Source organism: Hippocampus zosterae, chromosome 6, assembly GCF_025434085.1.
Source record: "Hippocampus zosterae strain Florida chromosome 6, ASM2543408v3, whole genome shotgun sequence".
Taxonomy (NCBI): Eukaryota; Metazoa; Chordata; class Actinopteri; order Syngnathiformes; family Syngnathidae; genus Hippocampus; species Hippocampus zosterae.
Window position 1 is genome coordinate 13,505,396 of NC_067456.1, and position 18,562 is coordinate 13,523,957.

An 18,562-nucleotide genomic window follows, 5' to 3' on the forward strand; every position below is an offset into this window, starting at 1 on the left:
TCTTTTCTCCGAGTGCCGGCTTGTTAAAAAAGACCGCTCTTAGGAACACGATCAATTAGTGAGATAGTGCTTGCCATTGATCACCCGCCTACCCCCACACCGCAAGGCCGCTGCCTCGCGATGGATCCCTCCGCACACTCCTTATGACCAACTATTGATTTCCGCTTCTTAGCCCAATATAAAAGCACCCGCACCCACCCAGTGAATGCTGACCTCTCCAATACAAAGCACACAGTCCGTTCTTACTAATACTAATACTGACATCTGCTTGTCTCCATTCGAAAGCCACCACAGCACTCATAAATACAAAGGTCATCTTGGGCTCACAACCATTATAACTTTGAGCTCAGAGGTCATCACGTCAATAATGCTGCCGTATTAAAAAAAAAAAAAACGGGGGGTTGAATGCATGGAGCCTTTCACAGGATGGGCAAAAATGGCACTTTGAGATTTTACTTTTTAATTGGTATGAGCTTTTAACTGGGTGGGACGCCTTTCTTTTAAAAACTGGCAAAAGTATAAAGGAATAAAATTTTCGCCAAAAGAAACGGGTGTTCCTCCATCTTGACAAAAGCAGTGGTTTCAGCTACCGTGTCACTCTGCTTCATCTTCTGTAACTTCTATAGGAAGTGTTGGTTTCGTGCCAAACATGCCTTTTGGAATTGTAGGCAAAAGTTCCAGCTTTCGTTTTATTGCACCATAACATTATCGCCCTGCAAGTGCTTTTAGAAGGCCTGAGAATTTTGGCACAAAGTAGTTGGGCCTAGATATTTCCCTTTGGAAGAAAAGTCTGAGGGAGATTTGTCTTTAGCTGAAAAACTGTGACTTTAGTCAAAGTGGAAGGGCTGATGAAACTTTCCAAATAGCAGTCACTTTTGAAGACGAACTTCATTCCAAGCATCCATCCAAATCAACAAAAGAATAACGTCACCAGAAAAAGACTTTTTGGTTCGTCAAAAGCCATTCAAAGTCCAGACCTGAATCCAATTGAAAATATGTAGCTGGGTGGGATATGAATCTGGCTGTTGAAAAATTAGAAAGATTTGTCGCACTTCTACAAAGTGGTGTCAAATATGATCAAGTATACCGTGTTAACATGCCATGAAAAAAAATACTGCTGTTTAAATTAAATTAACGGTGCCAAAATGTGATTTTATTTTTGCACACCCGTACAGCCAATAACCTTTCATACATTTTCTATTTGCTATATTCCTTGTCTGACAGATCTTTTAAAGCCTTTACTATTTTTACTTGATGATTAATGTCTTCGTTTTTTACGTTTTGAAACAATTTATGATAGTTTCATATTAGGTGCACACAGGGACAAAATTCTGCCCGGGTTGGCATAGGGGATGCTGGCCTGCGGCCGTCATGCACAGAAAAATTGTCATCGATGGGCCGTGATGCACTGAAATGCAGCCGTCACGCGCTGAAACTTAATTACTTAATTGCTGACGGGGGAAGTCGACGGCTGCCGGCGGCCACGCTGGCCAGGACCGGCCCGGGAATACATCGGCCGTTTGGGGAAATTCACATAGTTTTCCGAAATTCCCGATGGCCACCCCACCCCAGGATGCACATCAGAGCAATCGGGCTTTTTAACAAACATCTGTTCCGTTTCTATATCCACTCTACATGTGTAGTTTCAGGAACTCAAAGCCAGCAGTCAATTAAGAACGAAAAGCAGTCAATGAAGAACGAAAAGATGTGAAGAATGATTCGTTTTTCGAACACGCAGTGAGAAGAGTTAGCAAAGATTTATGGTGATGTGCCCCAAGGAGTCAATCTATCTTTCTATCGATCGGCCGTCGGACCAATCCGTGGGCAACAGTGTCTATCGGTCAAAGATAAGTGCCGCTCGCCAAACAGAGACGTCACACCGGGCCTAGAAGCGTATCGAAGAGTTGGCTCGAGTTAAGATTACACAATTGTAAAATTATTCGACACAGCAGGCAAGCGCCGATTAAATCATCTTCTCCCTCGGACAAGTCGAGAGTCATGGCTTTGTGCCTTCTTCCCCGCACCCCCTATCCGTCCTTTCACCCCTCCTCGTGGATCAGATGTGATCTCGTTCTCTTTTCACTCAACTCGGGATTAGGGGGAGAAGGGGGCGGGAGGTGTGGTGGCGGCCGCAGCGGGAGAAGGGGGAGAGGGAAAACTGAAACAATATGGAAAGGAGATTAGAAAAGTGGGGGTTTGGGGCCATTTGGGGAATTGCAAACTACCTTGTGCTTGGTTAGTCGTCCTTATGACACTGCCTAATTATGGCAAAATTAGACTGGCCAACGGAAAAGGGAGGCGTGTTTACTTAGATGCTCACTCAATTGAAAAAAAGAGAAAAGGAATTAGGTGCTAGAGGGTGAAGTACTATGTGAACGCATGTTGTGGTGAAGACGTACAGGAGATGAGAAGAGTGGATGGCAGAAGATGAAAAGAAGGGAAACGGAGGAAGAAATGGGTGGAAAGCATCATGGGCAATGGACGTGAGCGGGCCCCTGCGCACTGCATGTTAATTGGAGAACAGGTGTTGGGGCTGGAAGCAGGAGGCTGATTACTGGAAGCACAGAAACAGACTATCCTCCCCCCCTTCCCACACGAACACACACACACACACACACACACACACACATGAATTATTTAAGATCCACGAGGTGACTGGGGAAAAAGGTCAGAGTAGGGGTCACTGAGACACATATACAATTGCACACACATTCATATACAGAAATAAACGTGTACGTTTCCAAAAACACTCACATGAGAACATACCTATATACCTGGGCATGCAAATGCTCCCTATTTTTTTTTTTTGTTTCTTTCTACCAAGCGTGCGGTGTGCCGACATACAGCGGAAAGAGAAAATGCACAGAAGGGGGATTTCAAATGGAACACACCAAATTCGCTGGGCTTATCAGAAATTAACTATAGCGCCTAATGGGATGCTCCCAGAGGAGAGGATTTTGCAGGCTAGTCAAGAGGGAGAGACCCCCACCAGGATGGGATGTTCCCCGTGCGATTAGAAAGGAGCAGAGGTCAACGATTCAGCTTAAATCAGTCATAAAATCCCGCAACCCTCGCAATGGAAATACTGTATACATGATTCGTCGTCTCCGCAGCAGGCTGTGGAGTCACTTAAATTGAGGTTAAAGGCATGTAAGGAGGAAGTGTATATGGGATGGGACATCGAGAGAGAATAATGTGCAAATGAGAAAAGCAGCTGCTCCGAGGCATTCTGGGAACACTGAAAAGACAACAGCCTAGTTTTTCCATGATATGAAAAATATCCTGAGCAGAACTCCTGGGAGACACACTGTCAACAGGCAGCCAGCTTGAACTGAGAAGGGGAAGAAAAGGGTCCTTGACATAAATGAAGTGAGCGTTTTCTCCACAATTGTTATGAAAGTGGGATTGAAGGGAAGACGGAAGGAGAGGAGGTGTGGCGGGAGGGACGGCCAATGAAGGTTGCACCGATGACATCACAGCCAAAGTATTCTCGCTTATGACCATTCATCACTCTGCTGACAGAGCCCGTGAAAACCCCAAATCGCTCGAATGCGAGGGCCTTCACACACTCTGATTACTGCGGCGGTTAAAGTGTGATAAGTGGCGGTCAGGGTGAACACCGACTACACGTGTGAGTCGGCGCGCACATATGAAACATAGACATGCTTCTCCTATGAAGATTAATGTGTGTTTGGTGGGGGGGTCTCAGGTGCAACTGGTCTTGTTTGAGACCTGAACAGACATCCATCATAATTCAACACTCACTGGACACTTTATTAGGTACACCTGGGCAATCTAGTAAGATCCAAAGCAAGTGATGTACGTATTAAAAGCGCTCAATTTGAATTGACACTGTAAAGATACACATAGCAAATGTCTACCACTTGTCTTGACACGAAAACATTTTTGAAATGCCTCTGATTCGTCACTGTGCTCATAACTTGCAACCATTTCATCTGAAAAATATCTTTTCCTATTGAAATGAATGGAAAGGACAATAATCCATTCCAGTCTTCTCGCCCAGGAAAAATAAACAAACAAAAAAAATGGTAGCGTGATTTGATCAGGAAAAATAGCCCCCCCACAATATTGTACTTAGATACATTTAAATATAAACAGACAGATATACCGACCATTGAGTCATCTCAACTCTTCTGAGCACAACAATTTGGCAATATTAGTAATTCTTTGCAGAATCTGAACAATATATGACTGAGTATTTTTATTGTCTCTCTCCATGTATTGCTTCACCATAAGCGTTGCGTCCATCGCCCAAAGTGTTCAAGCATGGCAACATAGATGCTATTTAGGGCTAGGGTCTCAAAATTGGCCATTGGGCCATTTGTAGCCTGCAGAATGATATTTTGCCACCCCCCACTTGACATCAAAGTTTAATATTGGTGCAACCACCGCGTTTTTGCGATGTCGTTGCCTTGGGCATTTTGTGTGTGTATGTGAGTGTTTTTCTTTTTTTTTTTAAATCACGTGCAGGCTGTAGCTCGGGCTCATGACAGCTTTAGGTGAAAAGTAATTCTGAAGTGACACCAATTGGAAGCAAAAAGATATCCTGTGAAATAGTCCCAGCCATGTCTATTTCAAAATCTACCGTGAAGAGAAAGGTTGGCGACAAGAACAGCCAAGTTCAAGAATAACAGGAGATGGAATGTTTTTTTGTTGAACACAGGGGAACCCCGACATCTGCATAGAGGAAGTTGCGCTGTTCAAGAAATCAGATGTCATGACTCAACTAGATATGCCGAGGACTATGCAAAGTAAGACCGTGTCTTCTTTTTTTTTCCCAGAATGAGTCACTATTCGCCAAACTGCTGCTTAGTGTGAAGGAAGTCGAGTAGAGATCACTGCCACCATATCGTGCTTGCATATCAAGTCTCCACTCGCAAGTCAAAGCAACAAAATAAATAAAATACGTCTCGCAACTTGTATCTCAAGGCACCACTGTAATGGAAGTTGTTCTCCCAACCAATACACAATGTGAAAGTCACAAATTCTTGTTTTCGTACTCAACTAGATGTCTAGGATTGAAACATGACTTTTCCAAGTATTTGGCGCTGCACTATAACAGACTGTTTTTAATACTCACATCTACAATGAATCATGCAGCGCAAATTACACCACTGCAAATTACCACCACAATAAAAAACATTGTTGAATTGATACCTCACATGCCATGTCAAGCAATAGGCTTGAGGAGCAATTTTAATCTCTGTAATGACCTCTTGTGCTGGATCTATTTTTATAGTCACTATGCAATTGTCGCTTTGCATTGGGACTAACCAACATGGCCAAAGGGCTGCTTCTAATACATCAACATTCACTGCTTCATCCAGCCTGTACGACTATACAGAGAGCCCAAACCAGATGAAGTGTAACGGGGCGGAAATGCAAAAGGGGCTTGTGAGCGGTTAAATTCACCTAAAAGCGCAATCTTTCTCAGTGTGCGTGTTGTATGAACCGATGCTTTGTGTACTGTATTGGAGCTCCTTACCTGTCAATGATGACTGGGTCAGAGGGCGTCTCATTTCGGTTACCGCAACTCTTCTTCTCACAACAGCGGCTGAGTGGGCAATTAAAGGGACAGAAAAGACAAGAGGGAAAAGTCAGTGAGGAAAATAAGCAATTTAAACAGGAGCAGCCGTCATTTGTTCACAGGCCCAGACTCTGCAGTCCACCAACATCCAGCGGAACACAAAGGAGGCATGAGAGGGAAGGGGAGGAGGGGATAAAAGAATAGAGGAGGAAGAAAAGGTACAACAACATACCCTACAAACAGTGAGAGACCATTCAAAAGTGAAAAGGCAGCCAGCCAATCTGTCACATTGATTCCGAAATCAAATTCGACCCCCACGCGCGCGCATACACATACACACACACACACACACACACACGCACACAACCATTCGTCAGCAGTCTTGTCCGAGGAGCCTGCTGGTCCCCCCCCCCCCCACTCCGAAGTCCCCTTTGCTGCATAACAAAAGTGCCCCCACCCTTTACCATCTGCCACCCCTACACCTCGCCTCACCCTTCTCGTGTCCCAGCTTGGCCCTACCCTGCCCCCCTCCACCCCCCTGTCAGACGGCCTCACTCCCCAGCTGTGACGCTTGCCCTCTGCCTCTTCGGCTCTGTTATTAGCCAGCTGTGAGTCACATTCGGGCATCTGCTGGCAATACAATGGCACAGCCCACTCCATCTAAGTCCCCCATCCTTTCCCCGCTGTTGCCCTCCAACTCTGGGTCAGTGGCCCACTCATCTCTCCGTTTCCTCTTCCTGCACACACCCGTGTTTACCCATTTACCTTCAGAAAGCACGCTATTATTATATCGTTATTTTCCAAACCAAGTGATATGGAGCACACGGGGTCTTCAAGCTGCTCCCTCTCCAACTACATTTGCGCAATGTGTCCCTCATCACACGTTGACAAAGTTCAAACATGCTGTCTCGGTTCATTCCTGCAGTGTCAATTTGATGAAGGAATTGTACTAACAGTCCACTTAAGCACTTCTGGTTATGTCAGCTGTCATCTCTCCGCGCAACTACAGTGCACTGGTTGGCGACATGCTGCTTATAGTTACTTGAGGTGGGGGCGGGGGCTTGTTATTACAAGGCATTTACAGTGTGTGAAAAACAGAAGACAAAAATGCACATTGAGAGTGATGGTTAGGGAAATCTATTTGGATATATTGTTAGATTCAAGATTTAGCGCATCATACCTGAGTTTGTGTGACGCTTTCATTGACTTTCTCATTCTAAATTCTAAATGATTAAAATGTTTTAGATCTGGCCTGTCCAATGTATTCTTGCTGTGCGCCACATTATAGTTATAGCTTCCTTTTGAGCGACATTATCACTGTACGACCAGATACTCTAAATGTACGCTTCGTCATATTATTACATAATGTACAACAACACAAAACAAAATGATGGATAACTCGCTTGAATATAGAAGTCAATGTTATTTTACAAAAGTGTTTGGTATTGGAAAAAAAAAATCTGCAATATATCTCAGTTTGCAAATGCTGGCACTGTAGAACATGTCCACTGTCAATGCTCATGGGCTCCATATTCGAACACGGCACAGCTGTGCTCTCGCGTAAAAAACTGGTGTGTCCTGATTTTTGTGCCGCCACAAAGAATAGTTTTGCCGGTTTGGGAATTTAGCAAACCGCGCTGCGCCATGCCTGGGCATTCTGCTCTACCAAAGACATTCCCTTTGACATTGCCCCGGTGCACCTAACAATTTGGTGCCTGAAACTTTACTAAACTTAATACCTGCTGGGCTCACGTCTAAGTATTGGCGCAGGTTATGTAACGTGATTTGGGGTGATTTGATCAAGGTCCAGGCAGACAGATTCTGTGCTCCGGAGACATCTGTAGTGGATGTCATCATGTCAACAGGGTGGACTGTGGTCTCCACGTAGCCACTTCACAGTGGAAATATGTGATCTCCCTGACCAACATTAAACCGTCCCAAGTGGAAATCTGTTTGCAGTTCCCTCTGAACATACTTGGCATGCTTTGAACTTCCGCATTAACTCCGGCAAACCAGTTTCCTTTTTCTCCCATCAAGAACTTTGCTCATCTCGGGCGCCGATTTTGAAGGCAACGAGAAGATCCATTTTAACTGACTGAAAAACAAGTTGGCTGTGTTCGCGGTCACAATGGCGGAAAGCGCCGGCTTTTATCGACATCAAGCTGCATTCGCCTTTCAAAAATATCAAAACCTGCCCTTGGACAGATTTAGACCACAAAATTGCACAAAAATAGAGCCCATGATTTACAGTGAAGGGCCACATGCATTACTGTGGCGGGCTTGATGTGGCCCCTTGGCCTTAAGTTTGACACCGGTGCTGTAGCTCATGCTAGACGTTAGCAGCTTATAAAAACATAAGGAAAACATGATGTCACAGCGCAAACCCATCTTTTGACCTTCCCTTGAATGCAAAATCCTCCTTCACACTGATCACTGTGCAGCCCCCACAGACCTCACTGAACTCCTCCACCCACACACATCAGCTAGAACCGTGTCAGGCCAAATGCACTGTCTGCGCTGAACCAAAACTCAAGATCAGGGGCGACAGGGCCTTCAAGGCTGCTGGTCCCTGTCTGTGAAATGCCCTCCTCGATCACCTCAGGGTGCTTTTAAGAAAGAACTCAAGACCTTCCTTCAAAAAAATAAAAAAATAAAAAATAAAAAATAAAACAAAACTTTTCCTGACTGAGTTTATGGAATTTTATCTGTTGACTGTTCTATTGATTACACTCCACTCCCCACCCCAATTTTCTTTGTTAGTATTACATTTTATTGTTACCGGTGCTGTGCACTTTGAGATTTTTTTCCCCAAATGTAAAGTGTGTTATGAATAAAATATCTTATTATTATTATCATTATTATTATTATTGCTCCTGCTTTTGTGCCTACTTCAGCTACAAAAATTCTGATTCAGCATAATAACCTCAGAGGATGTCTTATGTGGTCCTTATTGTATGTATCTAAACAAACTAAACTATGGTAAAAATCAACTAATTAATCAATCAAAATGTGTACATTTTTTGAGGGAACAGTGACATATGAAATGTGCCCAAACATACAAATAACAGTACTGTATTCAGGATTCAAGCAAGAGCATGAATCTACAGTTTTTTCTTTTATATTAAGTACACAGCATTTCTCCGAAGATACATACGATCCATCCATCCATATTTGAGCTATAGGTATTTGTATGCCTTGTGCGGCCAGTTTGGGGTGTAGTCCGCCCCTCCACCCGAAGTGAGCTGGGATAGGCTCCAGCCTGCTACCCTGTTCAGGATGAGCGATGTTGAAAATGGATTTTCTTTTTACCTTTTTAAATATTTTTTTCAGCTCTTTTTTTGTAACTTTACCACTACACCAGGCTGTTACCACCAGAGGGTGTGTGTGTGTGTGTGTGTGTGTGTGTGTGTGTGTGTGCGTGTGTGTGTGTGTGTGTGTGTGTGTGCGTGTGTGTGCGTGTGTGTGTGTGTGTGTGCGTGTGTGTGTGTGTGTGTGTGTGTGTGTGTGTGTGTGTGTGTATGTTAGCGATATAGCGTGAGGTGCATACCACCCACCTGCACATGACCTCATGAGTGAGCAGGACCCTGCACATTTCGGGATTTTTGTTTTGGCCCTCGTATGAAATTGGCTGTGGAGGGGCAGGGGGCAACAGGATGTGTCAGTTTCATGTCAAATCACATCATTCCTTTGAAAGCTGAATTTCATTAGGAAAGCAGAGCTCACCGACCTGTTTTGTGACCGAGTCGATAAGTCGTGCATAGAGATCTTGCTCCGTACGGACCCCTGCACAAAAAGAGAAGATGTTTGTTTTCGATATCTTGGCATGGCAGACCTCTTTTACTCATACCTGCAGATGTTATAATAAGCAAGTGTGACAATCAGTTACCACAGAAGGAATTCATCTGCAAAAAAAACATTGTCAACCAGCAGCTCCTTAGTGCTTTATAGATTTCATACACTCTATGGACAGGAAAACAACTCTGAATCGTTTAACATTTGCATTTGCACAAGAACTCGTTTCAACATAGCCTGCATGATACGACAATATATCCAGCTTCTTCCAGTTGACCCCAAGTGTACAAAACAATTAGAAATGTTGTTTCTTTTGGAGATATAATGAAGTGGAAACTGGAAGGGGAACAAAACAGTTCCAGAAATACGATGACACGGGGCTTTTTATCTGTGTGCCGCCATATAATAAGACTTCAGCTGGCCCAAACAGTGATATAAAACATCAACGCTACAATTCTTTGAACTGTACTGGGGATGGTTTGAAATTAAAGATTGATGATCAAACTCTTATCCCCCATGGTCAGCCCCTCAATAGAAAAAAATATACAAGATTGAACTCGCTCCAAGCAACATGGAGAAATACGATTGGCATGCACCTCATATTTTCTCTCTGATGGTTTCTGAGGGATTTTGGAAGTTATTTCATGTTTGATCATTATTAGCTCTCTTCTTTTTGAGGACAGAATTTACAGCCACGCTCTCACAATCTATCAACTGCGATGACATATTCCCAAGACTTGTTGGAGACTTTGTGTAACTACAATGCGCACAGCAACAGGTAAAACAACAACAACCAGCTTGACAAGTTTTATTTCATTGGAGGCCAAAGAGAGTTAACCGTTTCTTCAATTCCTCTCTCTCTCTCGCTCTCTATATATATATTTATATATATAAACAGCAAATCACAGAGATGAAATAGAGGTGTAATGAATTGCTTCTTGAGGGAAGATATTTTTTTAATATACATATTTAAGCAACTTTAGAGAGAGTATTGCTTTTTAAAAGATGTTCCCTCATCAAAGTCTCTATTGAGATGCCTTTGATATCACATGGGGGAAGGGGATGAAGAGGAAGTCATCTTGGTGTGTGCGTATGCTGTATAAGGGGGTTGCTGGAGAACATGTCTTTTATCTTCTCTCCCATGGGTGCCACTGTGATGGCAGAGCAGGGGCAGCGGTTGCTCATGGGAACCAAATTTCTGCCTGTATCCTTAATGTGATGTGGGAAACACAATTGGAGTGTGGTTGAAGTGTTCTTTATATGACTGATCTTTGAGTTCTGGAGTGTCCAGGATGGCAATATATGTCATAACCAGGCTCCTAAAAAAACTTTCACCGTTTCTGTTTCACTTGTGCTTTTGTTGTATTTGAAGACAGACTTGTATGTTTTGCAAGTGGCCGTGTCTCATTTTTGTTTCCGTATGTCGTATAATTGCCGAGAAGTATATACTAGTACTATATCAGTACTATATCAGATGCATGAGTACAGCATGGGTGCTCTGGCTTGTAATGTGGGTTGCCCTCAAAAATGTTGATTTTTGCGCCTATGACAGCTTCTGAAGCAATTTGCATTTTTTTTCACATTTAAAGTTTTATTGACATTTCAATAATTAACGTGAGGGGGAAAGTATTAAAGATAAGATAAGATAAGATATCCTTTATTCGTCCCACAATGGGGAAATTTACAGCCTCCAGCAGCAAGAATGTATGTAGAGAGCGATGTTATACATCGACAGGCGCCTCGGTTCCACGTTATCAAAATGTGTTCAACTTACATATGTCATTTGAAGACTTTTGAGAAGGTTTACATAGAAAACACTCATCAGTAAGCTCCGCATAAACCTGATAATGATCCTGACCATTTGAATCAAGTGTGTTGAATGAGGGGAACACCTAAAACGTGCAGGATTGTGGCCCTCAAAGACCCGAGCTGCCTACCCGTGCTCTATATTAAACCTTGAAATTTGCATTTTGTACTTATTTGGTCCTCAAGGTACAAAATGCTTACTTGGAGAAAACGTTACTCTTATCAATATAGATTAAATGTAAAAGTGTATAATCCTTTGTCACTGGGCTGGCAGTGTCATGGGAACAGATTTAGTCGCCGTGATGCTTTCGATTTAAACTTCGGAAACATACAGTAGCTGGTGTAGTTTAATGTAGCTTGTACCTTGAGAGACAACAAAGGGCTCCTACTGTACTTCCTTCACCGTTTAAACATTCCTATCTGATCAATTGAAAGGTATGTGTTCACTTTCTCTTACCGTTGCTGTAGAGGAGCTGGAGCTTGTAGTGAGTGCCATTGTTGGTCTTTTCTCCCGTCTGCTCCTTGGAAAGACACGCACACACCCACACAACACAGAGCATGTAGTTAAGCGCGTTAGGGACACAGTTAAACACAAAGCCGATCTCTCCAAATCCTGCAGTTCGACCTTCTCTGGGAGCGGCGTTGAGATCACAGAGCTCAACATGATGTGCGTCGTTGCCATAAGCGCAATGCTTAACCTTGGGTCACATCTCCTCATCGGAGAGGCTGAGCCATCATGTCTCATACAAACACCAAAAGCTTGGAGAGTGGCTGGCGGAGAAGTTTGGAGTGCGACAAGTGTGTTTGACCATAGTGCATGTAAGAATGAGCAGCGGTCGACCTTGACGGGAAAACTTCCTTTGCGCTATGCTTCTACTTGCCTCCGGCCCCCCACCTCCTCTCTTGCACCCCCTTTCTTGCTCGTCTTCTACCTCTACTGGTCTTTCTAAGTGGTCTCAAAGGAATGCTCTCTGGTCCAATAACCCAGGAGGCATCTCAAAGATGAGAGCAAGGGGAGAAGAACAAGAAGCCGGGGGGGGGGCAGAGAAACTGGGAAAAGGGGAAGAGGAAGAGGGCAAATTAAGATGCATGAAGATAAGTTGGGGAAGCGGCAAAGCTTGCGTTTGTAATATCAGGAGATAGATTGATGACTGCTTTTGTAGGTTTTATCAATATCAACAGAAGATTGTTTATTTTATCATGCCATCGCCCTACCTCAGCATAATTACAAAGCCAAAACAGATGCCGGGGTAACCATGCAGAAAATGAACCCACTGGCACACACTGACAGCTTTCAAACCTGGCATTAACACACACACACACACACCCCACCCCTGACATTCTCGGCAAACCTGACTTGACAAGATGTTGGGAGCCATGATGGGCTCACACACGGCACAAGTGTCTGTCAACAGTGGACTCTCAACTGCACTTGGTCCATGTGCATGTCCCACTTGGCCAACCTGAGGAATTTGCCCCCTGCCCCACAGTGCTCTTTTGAGAAGAGACTTTGATGATGAGCTCTCTACGGATAACTTAACAGGAGTGGGAATCGTTTGCATTTTTAAATAAATAAATAAATAAAAATGGCGGTGGCCTCCTCCTTCTAATGAGGCACGCTGCTAATTAGTCATTAGATATTCTTTTTCAATCCCACATCATCAACTCACTGAGGGGATACAGAGCTTGTGTAAGCATGAAGCCGTCAGCTGTTCCACCCGGGCGCCGAACATCAAGAGGAGCAACTGGTTTCTATTGCTGTGATCTGTTAGCACGTATTCTTGCTGCCATTTGAGGGGGAGCGCATATCTTTCGTGGAGAGTGGTGGCCAAATGTACTTGTAGAGTGAAGCCCTCACACACCTTGTCGTGTTCCACAAAGTCCACAAAGGCGGTCCTCTCCACCTCCACAGGCTGCCCGTGTCTGTCGTAGAGCGCCAGCACAAAGTGGAAGAAATTGGACTTGCGCAGATTGGAAGGAGGCTGCTTCTCAAAGTGAGCTCTGGACAGGGCCACTCCACTGGGGATACACATGCAGGTGCACTCCATTAAACTGACATGACAACTTTTTCTGGGGGTCATCATGTCACAGTGTGGTGTTTGCACAAAACCAAAGGTGGGCTTTACAATTAAATTGAAGTCGGGGTTCCTCATACTGTAATTCTTCAAAAATCACATTACGTTAATAAAAGCTATTATTTAAACATCAAAGTTTCTTTCAAGATGCAAAACAAATTGTCACAATTTTTAGTATTAAAATATTACAAATCATCATAAGGTAGTTCTCAATTTAAGATTTAGTTCCACTTTATTAAATGCATCTTTCTCCAAATCGAAGTTTTAAAGTATAGCAGTACAGCATTGCAGTTTTCACAAATTTAGTATCTCCAAATCCCGCTGAAGCATACAAAATAATAAAACCAGTTTAATAATAATAATAATAATAATAATAGTAATATGAAGAAATAAAAGTGGAAGATGAAGAAGAAAAAGAAGAAAAGAAGAAGAAAGGGTGCAGAAAACTTGAAACAAAAATATTCCTTGCAAAATTTAATCCTTTGATTTATCAGGACAAAGTGATTTAATTACAAACTGCCAAAAAAGGGGAACAACCCTGCACACTTAATGTATTTCTGTTTACTTACATGTCATTAAAATTCATTTTCTCTCCTGCAACATTCTAACAGTGGGCCTATACTTTATTTTTTCACACTAAAAAAAATGCAAATACAAATTTTATACATATATATATAACATATAAACAAAATATACAAACAAACTACCGGTTGGTCTGTACTATAGATTGTAACCAAACCGTGCATTACCTCCACTCTCACTTTTAATGTATTTTCTTCAGCACAAGGTTTTATTTTGAGAGAACCTGTCGTTTCTTCTCTAAACTTTTCAATGAACAAGAATGTACAAAATTCGTTTTTCAGATCAATTAAAATATGATGACAACCAACACAGATTCAAAATGGTGTGACTGTTTTTGTTTGTTTGTTTTTCAATCAAACGAATGCGTGCGTCTGTTGAATAAGTCCCAAAAACATTCTGTATGTGTGCTTCATTTTCCAATTTATGGCGTGGGTAAACTTTAGGTTCACGTGACGCTATAGTTTTGTTAATAAGCAGTTCCCTTTTATGCCCACATTATGTGCACATTACCCATAAAATTGATTGTCATTTTTCCGACACTATTTTGTGTTTTTTTACTTTTAAAAACTATTTTCATTCAGGCTTTTAGTCCCATCGCTTTGAGAAAAGAGGAGTTATATTTCACAACACGTATGCAGAGGTTTTTTTTCAGTCGAAAAATATAATCCAGGCACTTTTCACAAATGTCTCTATATCCACAGATGATATTTAAGCATTCGACAGATGACCAGTACCTTTGCGCAGCGACGTTGGCATCCACCACGCCGACATTACGCACCCAAGAGCGGACTGGATCCATCTCCTCTCCAAGACTTCTCTCTTTTAATCCGCTCACTTCTCGCATCAAATGCTCCTGGATCCCGAACATTTAAACCCTGTCCTGAGCGGTGGGTGCACTTTTTGAAACTCAACAAAAAGTCAGCCGGGGAGCCAAAGCCCTACCGAGGGAACGCACTCCAAAATCGGCGCCGCGCTCCTCCAAGGCGCAGCAAGAAAGGCAGAGGTGGGAAGAAAAAGAGAGCTTTGGGAGCTAAAGTTGCTGATAAAGTGTGAGGTTTTGAAGAGTGTCTCGTTGTGAATCCGCTCGCACTTGCGTTTAAAGGTGCGAAGACGTGAATAAATAGATCCCGCCACCGTTTTCAATCATGGTCCAAATACAACACCCGCAATCATCTGTTCGGTTCAACTAACTCCTGCCGCACAAAATTGTGTGTAAGTCTGTTTGGATGTCAGTGCAACCGAGCAGCTCGCATCCAAACAGTTGCTCCGAGGGCCGGGGGGCTAACAGCGAACCACTGTCGGGAGGCATGAATGAGGATGCAGCGTGGAGAGGGAGGGGCCTCGGTGCCATATGTTGCCATGGATGCTCTCATTGGTGGAAAGTGCGTCCCGTTATTTGGATCACAGCCACGTTCACCATCCGCTGCCTGATATTTACACTAACTTTACACGCTCAAAACACATCCAGGCACATCAGATTTGGCATTATTCGTACCTGTAGCGTTCCTCCTCAAATTAGATAGCTACTCGTTTAATTTGAAAAGATATTCTGTATTTGTTCAAATACAGCAGCGAGCACCGAACGCGGTATCCACGAAAGGTTCATCAACCTCACACCGTATGTCAGTTACCTCTTAAAACTCTTCGCGCGTCCCTCATAGAACCGGATCAGAACCTGATGAAAAGAGCAGCAAAAAATGACAACACGCGTATATATCACATTTCCTCACTTTTTTTTTCTTGTTCAAAACATCAAGTTTTGCCCAACCCTGATTCTTTCCCCCTCAGCCTATTGTCGTCTTATTGGCCGGGACAATGTCACAATGACAGTGTAAATCTCCCCCCGACCCCCCTTTTCTGGTCGCGCCGCAGCCCACCATCTGCCGCCAGCGCGGGACAAAGTCAGATGTTCCCCCCAATTATGAGAGCCGTCCCGGGGAGTCGTGCTGCCTCCCCCGCCCCTCTCCTCCAGCCCCTCCCCACTCACCTCCACCCAGCTTTGTCGTTTTGTCCACCGCACAGGTCAGCTCTCATGACAGCTCCATTGTACCTTAAGTCTGCACACTTAAAGGACATTCCTTCACTGTTCCTGAAATATGATGTTAATGATATGCAATCAGCAGAAAAACGGTTGTTTTTATTTTGTAGAGTTAGTTAACATAAACCGCAACATAAGCAAAAAAATCTATTAAAATGAAAAAATACAAGGAACAAATTGTTCTGGATGACTGTGTCAGTAAAGAGGCCCACTTTAAACAAGGCAGTTCCATGTAACTTATATAGCCTATTCAGAAACTTTTCTTCAACTTAAAAAAATGTTTTAGGACTACTACTCCTACGTGGTGGTAGTAGTAATAGTAGTAGTGGTGGTGGTGGTGGTGGTGCACTCACCTGACTTGTATGCAGGCAGCATTGGATCGGTTCTCACTCAGTGATGGTGTGGATGTGGCTGTGAATGGTCATTTGTCTCTATATGTGCCCTGCGACTGACTGGCGAACAGTTCAGGGTGTAGTCTGCATACCGCCCGAAGTCAGCCGGGGTAGACGACTTCCCACAATCCTCTTCAGGATTAGCAGTGTTGAAAATGAATGGATGGATGGATTAATATTAATAGCAGTAGTAGTATTGCTAACTGTGCATGCATTATACTTGTGGTTACAATAATAATAAGAATAATAATTATAATATTTGTGTACATCATTGCAGCTAGCTGAAGAATCTTGAAATAAGTTTATGAAAGTACTAAAGACATTCTACAATTCTGATGTTGAGGAAGGCATGAGATTTCAGGGGTGATAATCTGCATTGTTTTGGGGTTTCTTCACAGCTTGCAAATGAGCTGATCGTTTGAACCAGGTGTGGTGAATTTATTCCATTTTATCTTGTCGGCTTGTTACACAAACTAAAGTCATCTGGATCCAGACAGGTTTATCCACCTAAAAAAAATGTAAAGCCAGATGATTCTATTGTGTGCAGCTACTTGAAAAAATAAAATGGAGTAAATTCAAAACACCATTTTTTTTTCAGTGTGGTACTTTGGCTTGACGCTCACCTCGATCATGGTGCTGCTCTGAGCCAACTTTTACTAATCAACAAGTGGACTTCACTACCACACATTCATGATGAAAACTTGAAGTCAGCAAATGACTAAATGTGAGTTTTTGACACCTGCAATATGCCAGTTTACAATTTACATAGAACTTTGTACTCACCCATTTGCTGCCATTGCAGGACTTTGTTCAAAGACGAAATGTTCGGCCCAAAAGACGCCAACTTTATGTACAGTAGTATGCCTGCAGGGGGGGATCAAGAGAACAAATATAAGGTGTTTGTGGATGACAATAATGGCTAGCCACATCAGCTTTGAACAAAGATTCAAAGGTAGCCCTAAAATATTTAAACCAGCAACAGTGGAACCACAAAAATGGCAGCGAGGAATAAGTGAAGACCACAAACAATAGTGTGCTAACGAGAACTTTATTTGCCATAGAAGTTACATGATACACGACACACCAATAGAGCAAGTTGTTTAGCTATGTGTAAATGAGACCAGGATCTATGCGTAAATGAGACCAGTTTAATAAATTTATAGAATATGACTTGACTTTCTTTGAATAATCTATAAATAATCTCTATGGACGTTCAACCCTTAGTGTGTTGTCGTTGTTGTGCGCGCGCGTGTGTGTGTGTGTTGGAGGTAGCAGCTGGTTCCCGTCCCTCTCCTCTAATAGCAGAACTAATGTAGGCCACCATCCCCATCTACCATTGACTGCCAGTGTATTGAGCTGTTTTTTTGTTAGGTTTCCTTTACTTATTAAGATGCATATCCCCAGTGAGCATGCTCAATTTACCATAGAGGCAAAGTTACTTAAGCGTTTTCCGGAATATCAGAAAATGAGTCAAATTCATGTGACCAATGTAACAGTGATTCAGTTTGTTCATATGAACGAGGCACAGTACTAATTTCGTTCAGCAAAGGAGATCTGAAAATCCTGTCTTGAAACTGTTCTTTCTGCAGCTCTGTCATAACTCTAAAGACTTGAATTTGGGACTTTAAATATACTGCACTCAAATCTTTCAAATCTGTGAATATGTATTACTAACAAGGCCATTCCATAATGTATTTTTCAGTGATACAATAGGTGAATTTAAGCAGTCCAGTGAGAGACTGAATGAATGCACCGATGATGCAACAACTGTCAATGATGCAGCGATGCACTTAAATCACTTTTCCTTTTCATTTCACTCTTGGAAAAAAGGTTTGAAATACAAAGAGCTTTTTACCTGGTTAAATAAAGGATACGTAATTAGTCAAAACATAAGGCACACCAGCACAGTTGAATGAGATCACTACATTTTGACTGATGATGGGAAACTAATATAACAGCATGTACATTTACTGTTTGATCACAAATAATCGTTTTCTTTAACATTAAAATTATTAAGATTATATTGATGAATATTTGTTTGAAAAATTCACAAATATTGTGCTGTTGCTGTGATACATTTTCTTCACGGTGGTGACGACTGCCTTCAAGCTTTATTTTATTGTTAGCTAGGTCAACAATTCAAACTATACAGTAATTTCATTGTATGTACTGTTTTAAACATTTAAAACTGTACATCACATTTACAAAGCAATTCTTTTTATTTTTTTAAGATAGAAAGATATCCTTTATTTGTCCCACTCTGGGGAGATTTACCTTCCAGCATGATTGTGGGTAGAAAGAAGAAAGAAGAAAAACAAAGTGTTTGCAT

General features: G+C 42.5%; 1 protein-coding gene across 4 annotated transcripts in view; it reads right to left on the reverse strand.

The window, feature by feature from the left end:
• The window catches only part of ebf2 (EBF transcription factor 2), a 33,104-nt gene extending 17,403 nt beyond the window's left edge, over positions 1-15,701 (reverse strand). For 2 of the 4 annotated variants that reach the window (XM_052069148.1, XM_052069146.1), the window contains exons 1-6: positions 14,538-15,700; positions 13,009-13,165; positions 11,604-11,661; positions 9,276-9,331; positions 9,103-9,176; positions 5,507-5,575 (exon numbers count right to left, since the gene is read on the reverse strand). In XM_052069148.1, coding sequence (XP_051925108.1) covers positions 5,507-5,575; positions 9,103-9,176; positions 9,276-9,331; positions 11,604-11,661; positions 13,009-13,165; positions 14,538-14,671 — 548 coding nt within the window. In that variant the 5' untranslated portion in view covers positions 14,672-15,700. Of the gene's footprint in view, positions 1-5,506; positions 5,576-9,102; positions 9,177-9,275; positions 9,332-11,603; positions 11,668-13,008; positions 13,166-14,537 lie in introns of all 4 variants that reach the window. The other 2 variants (XM_052069147.1, XM_052069145.1) reach the window with 2 other exon arrangements.
• Positions 15,702-18,562: the final 2,861 nt, after the last annotated feature.